We start from the raw sequence: 16,005 nt of genomic DNA, 5'->3' as shown, positions 1-16,005 counted from the left end.
AAAAAGATATACATACTACAATTCTTTTGGTTTATCGTTTTTGGGCAATACATCCAGTAGTCACCCGACGTACAATCCCGATATCTTCTGTACCCATTTCGTAGCGTTTGCTTTAGGCATAATACGAGTAAATCGCGTAAGATCAACTATTGCGTTTTTGCATCAAAGGCGCGATGCTCTATAGACTTGTTTGCTAGCCTCCATAGCCCTTTAACCACTTTACTTTTCGCTGTGAAACCTAAGTACTAAACTCCGTCGTCTCCTTCGAGGTCTCCTTACTCGACCAGGTAAGAGTCTGCCGTGGACTTGATGTCCTTGGAGAAGGTAACCTCTTCGTTCATTTCAACCAGCGACACCGACGAGACCTAGTTAAGATGCCTGTTAGCAATGTTTCAAGAAAATATAGTGGAAGAATCTGGGGTACTTACGTCAACGTCGATATATGGCGTTGTCTTGGAGAACCGCACTTGCATCGGGAAGAACTCGTTCTCGTCGTCCGCCTGGGCCTCAAACTCAAACGAGCCGCTCGGCTCATCCGCCGTCACTGTGCCAATCGACCATTCTAAGCTATCTCCCGAAACCTCGTAGGTTGCATCGAAACTAGAAACTGAAGGCTCGCTGGTGGCATAGGGGATCACTACGCTGACATCCTTCAGCTCCTCTCCTCCAGTCAGCTCGTACTCCACGGTCAGGCCGTAGTTGCCATCGGAACCCTTGTTGACCCAGACAGTGAACTGAATCGGCACAGCAGTGTCATCGTCTGCCTTCGGGGAGGCTCTCCACCTCAGCACACCGACAGCGTTGTTGACGGGGAAGCCGCGCGCAATGTTGCTCATCTGGATGACCTTGGAACTGTTGAAAGCACCCTTGTCGACATTAGGGTGGGTACGGAACTGCGCACCGTGGGAGGCGTGGGCCGAAAGATCAAGTTTGACCTTGGTCAGGCTTGGGTCAGAGATGCGCAACGTCAGGTCTCCGCTGACAGCGAGCGAGTTCACAGCACCCTCCCTTGACAGCTTCGCCGATATGGACTCGTTGATAGTAATGTGGATGGCGTCCCGATCGAGGGTAGAAGACATTCGCTGGGCGGCGGGCTCGGCGGCAGGTGTCGGCGCAGCAACAGGGACCAGGGGTGAATCGTCCACTTCCGAGCCCATATCGCCTCGTACACGTTCGAACATGTCGGTGGTCTTGGACTTCTTGCCCAATTGCATTCCCTTGCCCTTCATCAAAGTGGGCTTGTGGGCGGCCTTGTTCTTCTCGGCTTCGTAGCTATCGTATGTATCTTGCGAGGGGCGGGCAGGCGGCGTGTACGTAGGGTAAACAGGGGTTCGCGGGACACCGGCGCGGCCACTTCGTGCGGCATCCTTGCGCTGCATCTCGAGCTGCTTCGCCTTGCGCTTGCGCTCTTCCGTAGCTTCCAATTCCTTGTTCTGTATTTGCCGTTAGCACCTCTTCCAACAGCCCTGCTATTCTCAGACATACCCTGGCAATGATCTCCTGAATGCGCTCTTCGTGGGACTCCATCTCGAGGAAAGTCTTGATCTGGCTGATGGTCAAGTTCTCCCGGTAACCCAGGGTAACCAACTCGTCGAAAGCACTGAGCAGTTCGTAGGCATTTCGGAGGATTTCGCGCTCATCCAAGCTCTTGCATGTGCTGGTGACCACCTGGGCGAAGAGATGAAGCGAGTCGATGTCCTGCAGGATGTTGGATTGGCGGTTGGTGATGAGAACCATGTACAGCTCGTCCAGGGGCTGGTAGACGAAGCGGACATTGTCCTGCTCCACGGTGGTATGCTGGGTGCTCGAATCGGCCAGCTTGGGGAAGGACGCAAGAAGAGCCTCGATTCGTGATCGGGGCATTTCGCGGAACTGTCTGGAGAGGACAGCCTTACCCCCTCGGGTGCAGATGGATGCGGCGAGGACAACCTAAAGGGCGGCGTGTAAGCAGTTTGGCAATAGCCAGATACACTCTCGACATGTCGCCTACCATCTTGTATGTATGTGTGCTGAATGGAACAAGGCGATAGATACGACTCTGCGAAAGGGAGTTGCGCCAACAGCGGCTGTACAATGGTTGGATTTGTTGTCGCTAAGCTGAGGTCGTAATCAATCGTGAATCCCAGGTGCACGATTGATACAAGCTGTCCCCAAGAGCCATGGAGCCAATTCAGGGATTAGATGTGGGATGTGGCCCGTGAGGCTGAGCCACAGCCGAATCTCCTTGGATCTAGGTACCGGCTCAGGTAGCAGCTGGGTAGCGGCGTGGCTGATGTACAGTGTGGATATCTAGGGGGCCGCGCTTGAATTGACTCTAAATTCGCAGTACGAGCACATTCAATGGCCTTAGCAGAAGTAAACCAACAGGCGCATAGGTGGCCTGCAGGGTATTGTAAACATGCTCATACATGCAGTTTGACACGTAAATATCATTTCGGTACAAGACATTAAACACATATGTCCCCAAATAGCAAAATTGAAGCTGTGTTGACAAGAGAGTGAATTCGAGCAAGTGAATGCATGTAGTGTAGGTGCTGGATGCAGCACCTAAATTCACTGGGCCATCAGCCACAGCATTACTGCTGCACGCTGGAATACAGTATGACCTCACGTAAAGGTCACCCACCTGCCGCCCACGCGTTAATTGGAATGCTGGCTTTGCAAAGCGCGGATGTTGGTGTCAACCTAAAACAGTTAATAATCCAACAATCCATCCGTCACTCACAATCGAAGGCCCCCGACCATCGCCACACTCTCTTCATTCCTCCTACCTATCTGTTGATTGTTGTTCATCCCAGATTAAAAACAAGCTCTTCACAATCAACTGGAGCCTGTACAGATCGCAATCGCAACCCTCTTGTCCGAACCGAAAGACCGGCCATTGTCTGAACTGAGGTTGACGCTTTCAACCACGTACCAGCGCAGCGTTTCCAGCCCAACTTCCATCACTTTACGAAGGATTCCTACGACATTTTCATTTTGTGACGACCCTCGTCAAACTCTCAGAAGTTGCGGTCCCGGTCACCTGGCTTTCTACAGAGTCGCAAAGCTCTGTTCCCCGAGTACAGCAAGCTTTAAATCGATTTGTTTCGACCGACACCCCAACAATAAGCCAGGACCGCTCGCAACCAATAAATTGCTGGTGTTTCTGTCCACAATCAACCGCAAATCAGCAATTATTTCAGTGACAAATGATTTGGCAAGAGTTTACAGTAACATACACATTTGGTTCAGAGAGTCTCAGAGTCTTTCATTGCAAGCAACCGTGCTAGACCTCAGCTGGATCAAAAACTTCTTTGTTCGTTTTCCGGCTTCGTGGGAGGCTTCCCACGATTATTTTTCCCAGGCAACCGTCCCGCAATCAACCGACGTCGACTTTTTCTTCGCGACATCATTCCTACCACCTGTAACTACAGTCGACACCTGAGTAGTGTTGATAAATCTCACCACAATGACAGGCGAGGAGATGGAAATCGTTGCTGGCAGTAGCCACCTCGATCAAGTTGAAGATATCGATATAGATCTCAACTACACCTCCGGACAAATGGATGATGACATGATGCTTGGCGACTACGATCAAATCGCTGATGGCCAACACAGCCCTGAAGTGGGAGACGAACAGATGGCAGAGGGAGATGATGCTTCGTATGGAATGGTCGATGCTGACGAGATCGATTACAACGATGCGGCCGACCCAGCCAATGACCCTGACATTGAAATCGGCGGCACCGACGACAACTCGTGGCAGCCAGAATCGGTAGCCATGGTGCAGGAGCTTGGGGATGCGCAGGCTTCCGTTGATGAGGTCGATTTTGCTATAGTCGCAGACGCTAATGACGTCGAAGTCCAAGATGCCACAGAGATCAGTAGCGAGGTCTGGCTTGAAGGCCAATCCTCGAACGTCGCAGATTTGCCCTCAGCTGCTGCACAAACATCTGACACATCGGAGGCACAGCAGGATCCCTCGATTGCTATTGAGACTATCACTAGCAACGCTGGCCATACAGAGGCATCAAGGGGCAATCTAAGCCCTGCAACCTCGAATAACCCTGCCACCATAGAGGTTAGCAGTACCGCTCCGCAGGAGCAGGAAACTCAACAGGCCGGTGCACAAGAGGAGCATCAATACGAGTCCCATGTGGACCATCAAAATGAGCCCCACGAAGAGCTTCACGAGGAGTATCAAGAGGCACGTCACGATGAGTACCAAGATGTCCATCAAGATGAGCACAATGGAGAGCATCTCGAAGAATATCCCGAAGAGTACAATGGGGGATTCGAGGAACTTACCAAAGAATTTGGTGAAGATAATCCAGAGCAAGAAGCGGCAGAAACGACTGCATCCGAGGTTGTTGGTGCCGACGCCACCGGCGAAGGCCCAGAACCGCCGACGGATCTGCATCATCTCGAATCAGGTGAAGCCGATAGAGGGGATTATGTAGAGAATGCGCAGGCCACAGATGAGTGGGCTGCAGAAAATCTTGGCGTTTCTGATGAGGTTCAGGCAGGCGTTGACTCTCACGAGACCGCCAGCCAAGCCGAGCAGCCGCTATCTTCCCAAAACCATGAGGCTGAACCTGTCACGCAGAGTTCATCTCCCATCGCGAATTCCGCCAGTGCGGAAGACGATAATGCGGGAGAGAGCAAGACTGTTGGGCCATTGCCGCATCCGCAAATCACTGCTACTGAGGATCCGTCAGCCATTGCTGCTCGTTATGACATTGTTGTCCAATATGGAGACTCGGATTATCAGCTCTTTGCTAAGTCCACGGAGGACGATCCGAATCGCTACTTCCTGAGCGACCGATCCACGTTAGACTTGCCACTGGTTGACTTTCTCTCGAGTATTCGCGAGGTTATAGCTCAGGAACTCTCGCCCTTAGATGAGCTTGTAATGAGCATCGATGGCTTGGGCGTTGAGTTTGCAGAGGTATGTTTCGCTTTCTCGATTGCTGGAGTCTTGATACTAACTCGTGACAGACTACAACCCGTGATTTTATCGAAAGATATACCTTCGGTGAGATGCTGGTTTTGTACGACAACCTCGCACGCAATGACGATGCCGACTTCAAGCCTGATATCCATATTGTTCTGCAGGTGCGGCCCAATTGCAGTCAGCGACTCGCCGCACTTGTGGACCAAGCCAACTCCGGTCGAGGTCTGAGTGATGTGGCTCTTTACCGTGATTCGCCCCAGCTCAATGATGACTTCGATGAAGATTTTGAGGAGTACGAAGAGGACGAAGCCCTCGCGATGACCCCCGAGCCTGAGAACGATGAGTATCACGATGAAGTCGACGCGGAAGCGGATAACGATAATCAACCAGAAGAGCAGCAAGTTCTCGAGTACACAGAGGACGACGAGCAAGAACAACATTCAGATACCCAAGAGGTAAATGGCCAGTCCGGTGACACAGCAAAGTCGCCTGGAAAGGACGAGACAGAAGTGGCCAACGTGGACGAATCGGAAGTGGCCAACGTGGATGAAGCGGAAGTGGGCAACGCAGACGACGATCTCCTGAACGGCAACGACGAACTGGATCTCGGCCCAACAAAGCAGGGTAATACCCCCTTTTTCTTAAGTTCTCCCATCGTGCCTTGCACGGGAAATTTCAGCGAGTGCTTATGCGATGACTGTTTCCTTTTTGATCTTTCCGATGGTGGGGATGACCATCAGCCCGGTCTTTCGAGCCTGGCAGTTGACCAATCTTGTTTTCACGGCACACCAAGTGCGTCTGGTCATGCATCTCAAAGCAAAGTTTACCAGCGCACAGTCTCATTTACCAAAACGTCGGATGCTAATTCAAAACGCTCTCAAGATCAACCAACCACCAACGAAACCCAGGATCACCCGATTAACACTGGCGATGAACCTCTTGCCCAAAATGGACACGGGTCAGATGCGTCTTCGCATAACACCAGTGTAACAGCTACCTTGAACGGAGATGATCAAGATGAGATCGACTACTCTGACGATGAAGGTGGTGATGATCAGGATGCTGCAAACAGTATCGCACAGGATGAAGTTACCTCCCAGGAAAACACAGCACCGACGAAGTCGCAAACCGCTGTCGACGATGAAATCACTTGGGAATCAGAGGATGAGGACGCGGGTGAAGCGGCCAACACCACACCTTCCAATCTGTCGGCACAAGTGTCGCCGACTACGGGGAAGCGCACACGATCTGCTTCCAGCGCCGCAGATGACGAGGCGCCTCCTAGTAAGCTTCCCCTACTCCTTATGTTGACTCCAAGGATACATGGCTAACTTTGTGCAGGTGCTAAACCTCGTCTGTCTTGATCATCTGCGAATCCCCCATATTTCCCGCTTCTTTTCGCGTAGTACTGATCCTCACACTCACCCTTATAATTACGGCCATCCCCACAGCTATTGGGGGAATTCTCGAGACTGATATCGTTTCCCAGCGGTCTCGACTGTTGCTATACTTTGTCGAAAAGTATACACGGTCTTGCCTTTGACACTAACGAAAACAGGTTGATATCGGCTCGATTGTCCTAGGTTGGTAAGTGAACGGACATGCGACGGCCGGCCAAATGCCTCACACCATAGTGTTATTTCTGGACATTGCGACGTCCAAAGGTTCCAGGTTTCGCCAAATTTGATACCCACGCTTTCGATTTTACAGACCACCCTATTCGTTGCGTAATTGCAACAAGAGGCAGGGTCTTTCTTTTTTAGTCCTTGGGGCGTTCAAGAGTCTTGGGATTCGTTTATGAAAAGAAGGTGATTCCCAGATTCGGGGGTTACTGGAGGGTATACCATTCTAGCGTTTTGGTTGTTTTTGCGTGGCAATCGTGGAGAGGCGATACCTGTACGACTACGCACGCCGTTTTTTTGCGCCGACACAAGGACGAACTATCATAGTAGCAGCAAACAAGAAGAGAGGGGAAAGAAGAAGAAGAAAAAGGAGATGTTGCTCGGCGTCTGTTGGTGGTGGTATTCGCACACACGAACACGAATATCTGGCGGTACAGCTGGACCACGGACTCCCACGATCCGGATCTAATGAAGGCTTTGGTACTAGATCAAGCTGCTGGCATCCTGGAATCTGAGGTGGACATATCACAATTTCTCTCTGTGGTAAACTTGTGTGGTGTTGTTGATAGGCGGGGGGACACTGAAGTCGCGGTGGCGGCCTTCGTAGTAGTTTAGGGTCGAGGTTGATGAGAGCTAGCTAGTTTCCCCCAGAGAAAATTGATGATATCGTCCTTGCGAATGCGTATTGATTCTTGCTCGGTGTCGCCGTATGTACTCTCATGAACTTTTTCTCATATCATGGGATGATCAGAAGCAAGCCATGGTTTGGTTTCAGAGCTGCTCCACGTACGTGAAACCAAGAAGTGCCGGAAGACTGCTCTTCTCGTTGATGCGTTGACATCGGCATGTTGACAGGTAACGGCGTTATGCGTTGCGGGGGTGCTCCGACAAACAGGGTCCTACTACGGGTAGATATCATCGAATTTCACTTCATTAGATGCGCATTTATGCCGGGCGGCTATGCAAAATGGATGATGTGAATGGATGATGTGAGGCCATTCCACATCTTCAGTACTTACTTAGTCACTACAGACAAATCACGAGCTATGACCGGCTATTTATTTCCCCAGCCAGCCACATTACCAGCGTGGATCTCAGCTATCTACAGCATCTTCGTCGCCGACCCGTTACGGGAGAACTCGGCCGAAGAAGACCGACCGACTTACAGCAAGCAAGCAGTACCAAAAAGGTCATATCACGTGAAATGACGACATGCAGGGGTCTTTACTCAGGTATAGTAGCGTGGCTCCAGAATTGGAAGAGCCGCACTCACCGTTCAACCAACTGAAAAGAGAAAGTACCGTGCCTTGGGATGCGAGACAGAAAAAAACGTATCACCATAGAGTGATCGGCCATCACTCGGGATGCGCCGTTGACCGCCTGCCGCTGAGGGTGCATTCGCTGCACTATGCGCTGCTAGCCTCGTTGGAGGGGTCCCGCTACACTTGGGCAATTGGCCTAGTGTTCTGGATTCTGGAAATCTATGCGTTGTGTGGTGGGTGTGTTGGTGGCAGGGTGCTGTTTCTGCCGGACGGAGCAAGTTGGGCAGTAGCAGTAGCAGAGCAGATGGAGGAAAACGGAACGCGGCCGCACTCCAGAGGAAGCCGCATTGCACCGTCTGTCTGGCCCGTCGGCTCAACATGCAGCCATTGAAGGTTCAGCACTTACACGCCATCATTCAGCACTACCTCTTCTTAGGCACGTAATAGCCGCGACTGGTGAGTTTCTAGGTTTCCGGCAATCTGCCCGAAGCCCCCTCCTCCCTCCATCCCCCGTATCGTGTGTCCGTGAGGTTTGGATGACACTCAGCTCACCATTCGGAACAATAGAGGCTTGGACTGTGCAGGTCAACCAGTCATCAGCATCATCATAACGAGGGGCCCCATAGAATAACCTTGGCATAACACGCGACCTTTGGGTGTAATCAGGGTATTTCCATTACTCAATCGTTTGCTGATAGCGCAATTGACCCGGATTGCGACAACGCCAACCCCGGATGTCGTGACTGCATTGGAAGTTGATGCAGCAGGCACAGGGTAATCCCGAAAGTCGTCAAAATGTCGTGGGCAGCAAAGGTTCGTTTGGCCCAACTTTGTGTTAGTAATCGCCCATGAGGATGAGGCTCTTTGTCTAGAATGCTCCGAGTTTAGCGCGACAAGACGGGACAAGACTTCAGGGCGATTAGGTTGCGTCTGGTGCTGGTTGGCAGTTGCTTGGTGGTGCACATCCATGGAGCTGGGCGAAAAAGCTTGGTCCGAGTTGGCAATGTCTTCAGTTGCTGGGCAGAAGCTTGATAGAACGCGGCAATTGACAAGCACGCCTGAACTTGCAATTTGCCTCCCGCAACACAGGGATTGCCGACTTCTCGAGTCATAGGCCAGTCACTATCGAGCAACTGCAATCGCGACTCATTTGACGGCTGAATTGTCAATGCAACGTGCCATGGGGCTACGCCCACAAACGTCAGCGGCGCGCGGCAAAACCGCTTCGCTTCTGCAGGTACCCCGTGTTTGCAGGCCCGGAAGGCATCCCTACGTAGCAAGTTGACAGCTGATAAAAGATAGGTTTGCCGCCGATATGAGGGCATCGCGTTCCCCGATGAGTCGATCAAGTCGCCTCATTTCCGGTTCTCTGGTAAAGCTACCCACCCACAAAGATAAGCTGAGTTCATCTCATTGGTAAGCCGCGGGACAGAGGCCATGCGGCTGGTGCGCACCATGTCTGGCACCACGTCCAGGGTTCTAGATGCCAGATACGCGCTTCCAGCTTGCCAGGGCGGCCCGGAATTTCTTCGCAAAACTCACGGGTGCTGAGAAGGAAATAGGAATCGAGTCAGGCTAATAATCGCCAATGGCAGTTAGCCCCCGGTTCCAAACGCCGATCACCAAGCCTGCCATAAGCAGCAATAAGCCTCGGCTGCTGACATTGACAGGCTCTAGAAAGCGTTGAAATGGCCGTTGACGACTGGGCAACCAGGGTTGTCCCGGCCAGAAAATGGCGGGCCAAGATTTGAATGGGGCCCTCCGGACCGACTAGTTGAGACATGAGAACAATGACCCAGTCCGATAATGGAAGGTCGCAAGAGTCATGCTGTAATGAGCGACACGCGAGTGTTCGTTCGCTTCGGGATCTCATGCAGTAGCACGAGGCCCAGAGAAAGGAGCCGGTCTAGTGTGCAGACTACGACCGACTACCTCTTTTCCAACATGCGTTTGTGATATGCTGTATGTAGGAGCATCTGAAAGCGGGTAGGGAGGGAGGAGGAAGGAGGCTTCTGGCCGCATCTGCTGTATGCACCTGTAGCATTGATCCGACCTAACCGGGCGGACTCTCGGGGGCTGGTGAGAATCATGATATGGCCTCGTGGTGACTGGCTAGGGCCGATCATCGGTGCTCTGACTCCCGAGTCCGTCCTGACGGTGTGCCTCTGTCCATGGAACCTGGCAAGTCCCGTGTGCCGTATGAGGGTTCGCATCAAGAGCCAATCTCCTCTCTCCGGGCTGCCTGACTCCATCCGGTCCTTGTGGCAGCCATAATCTCAAGATGGGAAGCTGGGGAAGATGCATCCAAGCCACGAGAGAAGAATGCATTGGGGGTCGCGCAATGCTCAATGCGCCTGCTGAACTGCCATAAGCTTTCCTAGTCGCCGCTAGCCGGGCTAGTCCTGTCCGTCCGGTTGTGCAGTTTCATTGGAATGGACTGGACTGGCTTCAAGCTTGACTGGTCGGCCGTACTGGCTCCCGGGGGTATTTCCCTTCGCAGTAAAGAGCGGCTCAAATCTCAGTGGCGTTCGTGTGTGTGGGTCAGCGCCAGTGCCAGTTTAGAAGAAGCAGAAGAAGAAGCAGCGACTGCACCCCGCAAAGGACTACAAGTCTCCACTGTATTTTTCCGACCTGCTAAGACCGGAAAAGGCAGATGAAGAGGTGATGGATACGACTGGCCTGCGCGAGATGGAGGCAGGTAATACCGTAATCCCGCTTTGCCAGCTTCTGATACGCCCGCTGCTGGGGGGCGAGGAGTCGAGGGCGACATGCCCGCCTCGCCGCTAGGGCACGGGAGCTTCCTGGTTGGTCCTAACCCAGACATCGCAGCCGACCAATCTGATGTTGCTCCAGGGTTGGCTGATTTGATTTCGCCCGCCTCCTGGGCTAATATTGTCTGCCCTGGTAGGTACTACTATATCCCGTCAAGCAGAGGCACAGGAGGCACAGGTACAGGCACAGGCACAGGCACAGGCACAGGCACGCGCAAGGGCAAGGTTGGTTGAGAGACAGACAAGCTGGGAAGGGAGGAGAGATAAGGAAACTGGGGACGGGTTGGTCCCTGGTACGGAGCAGGTGTCGGACAGTAACCAATCTGGTGGGCCGGAGCAAGAGGCCAGGAGGCCAGGCGGGCAGACGTGGTGGTGACATTATTCTATTTCCAATTTTTGGCCCCGTTTCGCTGGCGGCGAACCCCAGCGCCCAGCGCCCAGCGCCCAGACCGGCTCCGATACTTGTTCGCCTGCTCCCGTTACTGCGTATCTTGCACTGTAGATTCGAGCAGTCGCAAGTCCTCCAGCCAGCCAGCCCTTGGGCAAGCGCACCTGCATCCCGAATCGTCCCATCCCATCCCATCCCACTCCCACTCCGACTAGGATCGCCCACATTGCATTCACATCCACTCTTGCTAGGCGCGCACTCGGTTCGGTCTCAGAGATCCCTCAATGGCGTTCGACACCCTCTTGTTGTTCATATAAGTCGCGATTCCGCCCACCTACTGTCTCTTCTCTTTTCCCTCTTTCCTCCTTCAGTGCCAATCGCTCGTACTAATAAGTCTCCCAAGATTGCTGGAGCCCACCATCGTCATGGGTATGTTCATGTTTCCACAAAGGCGAACAAAACGCCACTTTGGCAAGAAGGAAAAAATTCGTTACTGACCATTGGCCCCCCCAATAGCTGACAAGGACATTGAAAAAATGCCCTCGGGCACCGCCGACGAGATCAAGGGCGGCCTCACGCCCCCGGCGACTCGCATGCGCCTTTCTTCGACAACGCCAAGTTGTCGGACGATTACGAGGGAAAGCCGACTGAAGAGGAGTTCGCGACACTTCGCCGAGTCCCCGGCAGCATCCCCGTAGTGGCCTACATGATCTGCGCCGTCGAATTCGCCGAACGAGCCTCCTACTATGGTGTCCAGCCCTTGATCAACAACTACGTCAACCGCCCCATGCCCGAGGGTGGTAACGGATATGGCGCGCCCCCGCCCAACACCCAGGAAACTGGTGGTGCTTTGGGCCTCGGTACCCAGGTCGCCAACGCCGCCGGCCAGTCTTTCAGTCTGCTGGCCTACGTCCTGCCCCTCCTGTTCGGTTACTTGGCCGATACCAAGACCGGTCGGTTTAAGATGATCTGCTATGGTGTGGCCGTCTGCGGTCTCGCCCATATCCTCATGGTCGCTGCCGGCGCCCCGACTCTTCTGGCCAACGGCACCGCCAAGATCCCCTACTTCATCTCTCTCTACATCCTGTCGCTTGGCGCTGCCATGTTCAAGCCCAACGTGTCTCCGATTCTCCTGGATCAGATGACCACCACTGTACCCAGGGTCATTCTTAACAAGAAGGGCGAGAAGGTCATCCAGGACCCCGAGTCCACCACAGAGCGAGTCATGCTCTGGTTCTACCTGCTGATCAACGTCGGTGGCTTCATGAACGTTGCTACTGCTTACATCGAGAAGTACGTCGGTTGGTGGTTGGCCTTCCTCGTTCCCCTTATCCTGTACCTGCCTCTTCCCTTCCTCTTGTGGTTCCTCTTCAAGCGCCTTATTCTGCACCCTCCTGGTGGCAGCAACCTTCCCGACTGCTTCCGCGTCGTCGGCGTGTGCATGAAGAAGGGTGGAATCATGAAGATTGGTCGCAAGGGCTGGTGGGATTCTGCCAAGCCCTCGGTCATGGCCGCCCGCGGTCAGCCCATTACCTGCAACTGGAACGATCAGTTTGTCGAGGATGTGAAGAAGACTTTCCAGGCCACCGGTATTTTCTGCTTCTTCCCCATCCAGTACCTGAACGACAACGGTATCGGTTCCGCCGCCAACTTCTTGTCGACTATGCTGAAGACCGACGGTGTCCCCAACGATGTCCTCAGCAACTTCAACAGCTTGAGTATCATTATCGCCGCCCCGCTTCTCAACTACGGCCTGTACCCCTTCCTGCGTAAGATGCATATCCACTACGGCCCCGTCGCCCGTATCACGACCGGTTTGTTCCTCTCGTCGGTCGGTGGTGTCGGCTACACCGTGCTCAACTACTACGCCTACAAGCTGTCGCCCTGCGGTAACATGGGCTCCACCAACTGCAAGACTGATGGAGGCGTTGCCGATATCAGCATTTGGTGGTTGGCCATCCCCTTCTCCATCGGCGGTATCTCCGAGCTCTTCATCAACGTGCCCGCCTACGGTATCGCCTACTCCCGCGCCCCGGTCAACATGCGAGGTCTCGTGTCCGCCATCAACCTGTTCAACACGGGCGTCGCCTACATCATCGGCCTCGCCTGCTCGTCGGTCGTGACGGACCCGTACCTGACGTGGGACTTCGGCGGCCCCGCCATTGTCGGCTTCGTCCTCACCGTCATCTTCTACTTCACCTTCCGCCATATCGACTCGGAGGAGTACGAAATCAACACGACGACGGACTACACGCTCGAACTCGAGGGCACCGGCCCCGTCGTCGGCGAGAGCGAGAAGAACAAGAGCGAGAACCGCCCCGCTCCCATTGGCGATAATGAGGAGATGATGATCTCACAAAAGCAGTAGTAATATCGCTGTGGCTGTGGGGGCGTGTGTTTGATTAGGGTTTTCCCCCGGGTTTATGGGGGACGATGGTTTTAACGGAGCGATGGAGTTGTATGATTTGCGAAGAGCACCTTCAATGATACCAAGACGACATGCGTAATTAGGGCATATACTAAAGAGTATATGATATATAGTACCGCTTAATGAACAGAACGGTACTCACCAACGTCAACATTCAATCTTTTGGCTTTCTCAATTGCTGCCTGACTGTGATTGTGAATGATGTGATACTGAGAGGGATATACAGGAAGTGAAGTCGGAATAGACTTGATGTTCTGCCCCTTGCAATCCAATGATGCGGCTGAACTTACACAGACTAACTGCTTACCTTGGTATGGTGTGGTAAGTAGTTTGCTACTAATTTTGGTCAGCTTGTCACACCTTCACATTCACACCCCCTCACCCCGGGAACGTATTGGTGTTAGGGGCATTCGGCTAAGCATCCGGCTGCCTTGTATCACGTCAGCATATGATAGCTACAGGAGGGAATGGGGCCAGATGTATAATTGGCTATGGCAAGATGCAGCATCAAAGATATTTAGTTCCAATCTAGCTAAATAGGTAGTTTTCCGTGCTGTCGTCAACTACTTAACGCCTACTGGTCAATTCTCAGCTATGTACTGCTTACTATATAAGTAATCGGATGTCAACCAAAGACCGATAGCTGGGAGGTGTCATGATATATGAGGATATACATTTCCAGATCTGTCCCTTGATTTTTCTCTATGAAGGGTTAACCTACAGCAGCCACTTCGGTGACATTCTACCATCTATGGGCAAAGGGTATATTTCCCGCAGCAATACGAGATGCGTATCTAGGCATATCTTCTGCTCCCATGCAGATCCCTTCCCGTGCCTGAATATCTTGTTTAGATGGTGTCGCTTTGGCCATCGCCGGCAGCGTGGATCCGCTGCACCAGCGCATTGGATCCAGAACAGTTGCTGTCCTGGCCTGTACGTCGGTCGGAACCTTGCCGGATCGGCGACGTGGTCGTGCTCCAGATAACCAGAGATGGCTCGGTTCGACCTTCCCGTCACCGCCTGCGCCAGCTGTTTCTTGGGCCCGCGCGGTGGGCCTTTAAGGCTGGATGTTGGCTTCTGCGGTGTGAGTCGCAGCTCGGTGGGGCGTGTCATATCTCACACCGACCCGACCGCACCGGTTGCCCGGTCCACGCTTTTGCGTTAGAACGGAAGCAAGCGGTGTATGTATGGTAGATACATAGATCGGACATTGTGCATGCATGGCTAAGAATAGTTATCTCCCGTTCCCTTGGGTTGTCAGTGTTGGGGATCGTCTTCGCTGATGAGGCTGGTCAAAAAGGGGAGATAACAACTTGGCAGATGAGCTTGGCATATCTAGCCACCTTGAATAAAATAGGGGTATTGCCCGGTTTTTCAAGAGGTGGAAGAATTGTGGACTTGGGTTGGCTGGAGTATCTGGTATCGGCCGAGATTGACAATCCCCAGCGTATCTAACGTTCAATAGGGAAAAGGTATCGGTACCGTCCAGACTCCTCCCGTCAGTGCGTGCGCCGCCAATACAGCTTCTTGGCATCTTCCTCGTAGCTTTCTGTCTTGCTGTGTCCAGAGTCTCGGGCCCCGATAACAGTCATATTGTCTGTTGCAGAGACAGGTTGGATGGGGATATGCGCAGTCGTCTCGCTATCCAAGGCGCTGCTGATTGCAGAAGTCAGACCCGTTGGCAACACCAGCGGCTAGACAGCTGACCATTACTTGGATCATCTAGGCCCTGTGGTAACCGGCGAAATGGCTCTAGGCGAATTGTTCACCAGGAGGGTGGCTGGTGCCAAGGGGCTACAGGCTGTGGGAAGAGATCTTTCTCGTGGGGTTGACTCGTTGTCGACTGGGAAGGGAGCGGCCAGATTCGCCTCATCGTTTCCTGGGAGGGCACAAAGCCTGGACGTTCAATGCTAACAGGACTGTGTTCCATTGAAGATGTACGCGGTGATCATAACGATTCTCCGGAATAAGGGGGCTGCTTCTAAGTAAGATGAATCTATAGATCTCTTGGTCTTGTGTAGCAGGAAAAAGGTCAAGTCAATGCCATGTTATCAGGGACGTGACGATTAGTAACAAAATACATGCCAACTGATACCAGAATTACAGGCAGCGAGATCTTCCGTTGGTATGCGTTAGGAAGGGTGGCTATCGATGTAGTCACCTTCCCATCAAAGTTGGAAGCATTGTCCATTTGATGAGTAAGGGAGACGACCTCTGTCCCTTGATAGATCAGACGAGGAAAGGAAGAGGTAATCAGATAGTGAAATAAATGGTGTAAGATGTAGAAGAGGGGACCGAGACTGAAAGGTGGAAGGCGATAATTGTCATGTCGTGACGGGGAGCGGGTGGTTCGCGAAAAGATGCGATCTGTGCAAAGACAGTCACGGTACTTATATTTGGGACACGGAGGAGGCCGTGGCGTCGAAGCGCACCCTATGAGGACAATGGGCAGCTAGAAGAGGACGCATGAATTCCTTTCCCAGTGGCGGTTGTCAAGCAAAGGCAGACGAGGGCTATTCAACATTGGGTTGTAGGAGGGAAGGAGCATCCGAAAAAGAAAATGCAACCACCCACACAAGTACCAAGACGGAAGTAGGG

At 52.9% G+C, this 16,005-nt stretch overlaps 3 protein-coding genes across 3 annotated transcripts; 2 read left to right on the top strand and 1 right to left on the bottom strand.

Moving 5' to 3' along the window:
* Positions 1–275: 275 nt before the first annotated feature.
* PG997_015254 (coatomer subunit delta) lies at positions 276–1,929 on the bottom strand (the record flags this gene model as incomplete). The annotated part of the gene is made up of 3 exons (XM_066819568.1): positions 276–365; positions 429–1,433; positions 1,486–1,929. Coding segments are annotated over 3 exons (1,539 nt in total), but the record flags the coding sequence as incomplete, so codon positions are not given.
* Positions 1,930–3,451: 1,522 nt separating this feature from the next.
* On the top strand, positions 3,452–6,300 carry PG997_015253 (conserved glutamic acid-rich protein; the record flags this gene model as incomplete). Its single annotated transcript, XM_066819567.1, has 3 exons — positions 3,452–4,930; positions 4,981–6,220; positions 6,278–6,300. 3 exons carry the CDS (start codon positions 3,452–3,454, stop codon positions 6,298–6,300), a joined length of 2,742 nt encoding a protein of 913 aa, XP_066660452.1.
* Positions 6,301–11,404: 5,104 nt separating this feature from the next.
* PG997_015252 (uncharacterized protein) lies at positions 11,405–13,347 on the top strand (the record flags this gene model as incomplete). Its single annotated transcript, XM_066819566.1, has 2 exons — positions 11,405–11,408; positions 11,546–13,347. The coding sequence occupies 2 exons, from the start codon at positions 11,405–11,407 to the stop codon at positions 13,345–13,347; spliced, it is 1,806 nt and encodes a 601-aa protein (XP_066660451.1).
* Positions 13,348–16,005: the final 2,658 nt, after the last annotated feature.

This window comes from Apiospora hydei (genome assembly GCF_038363865.1).
Source record: "Apiospora hydei strain CBS 114990 chromosome Unknown utg000011l_segment0_segment0, whole genome shotgun sequence".
Lineage (NCBI taxonomy): Eukaryota > Fungi > Ascomycota > Sordariomycetes > Amphisphaeriales > Apiosporaceae > Apiospora > Apiospora hydei.
Note: the sequence above shows the minus strand (reverse complement) of the source record. Positions and strands in the feature narration are given on the sequence as shown.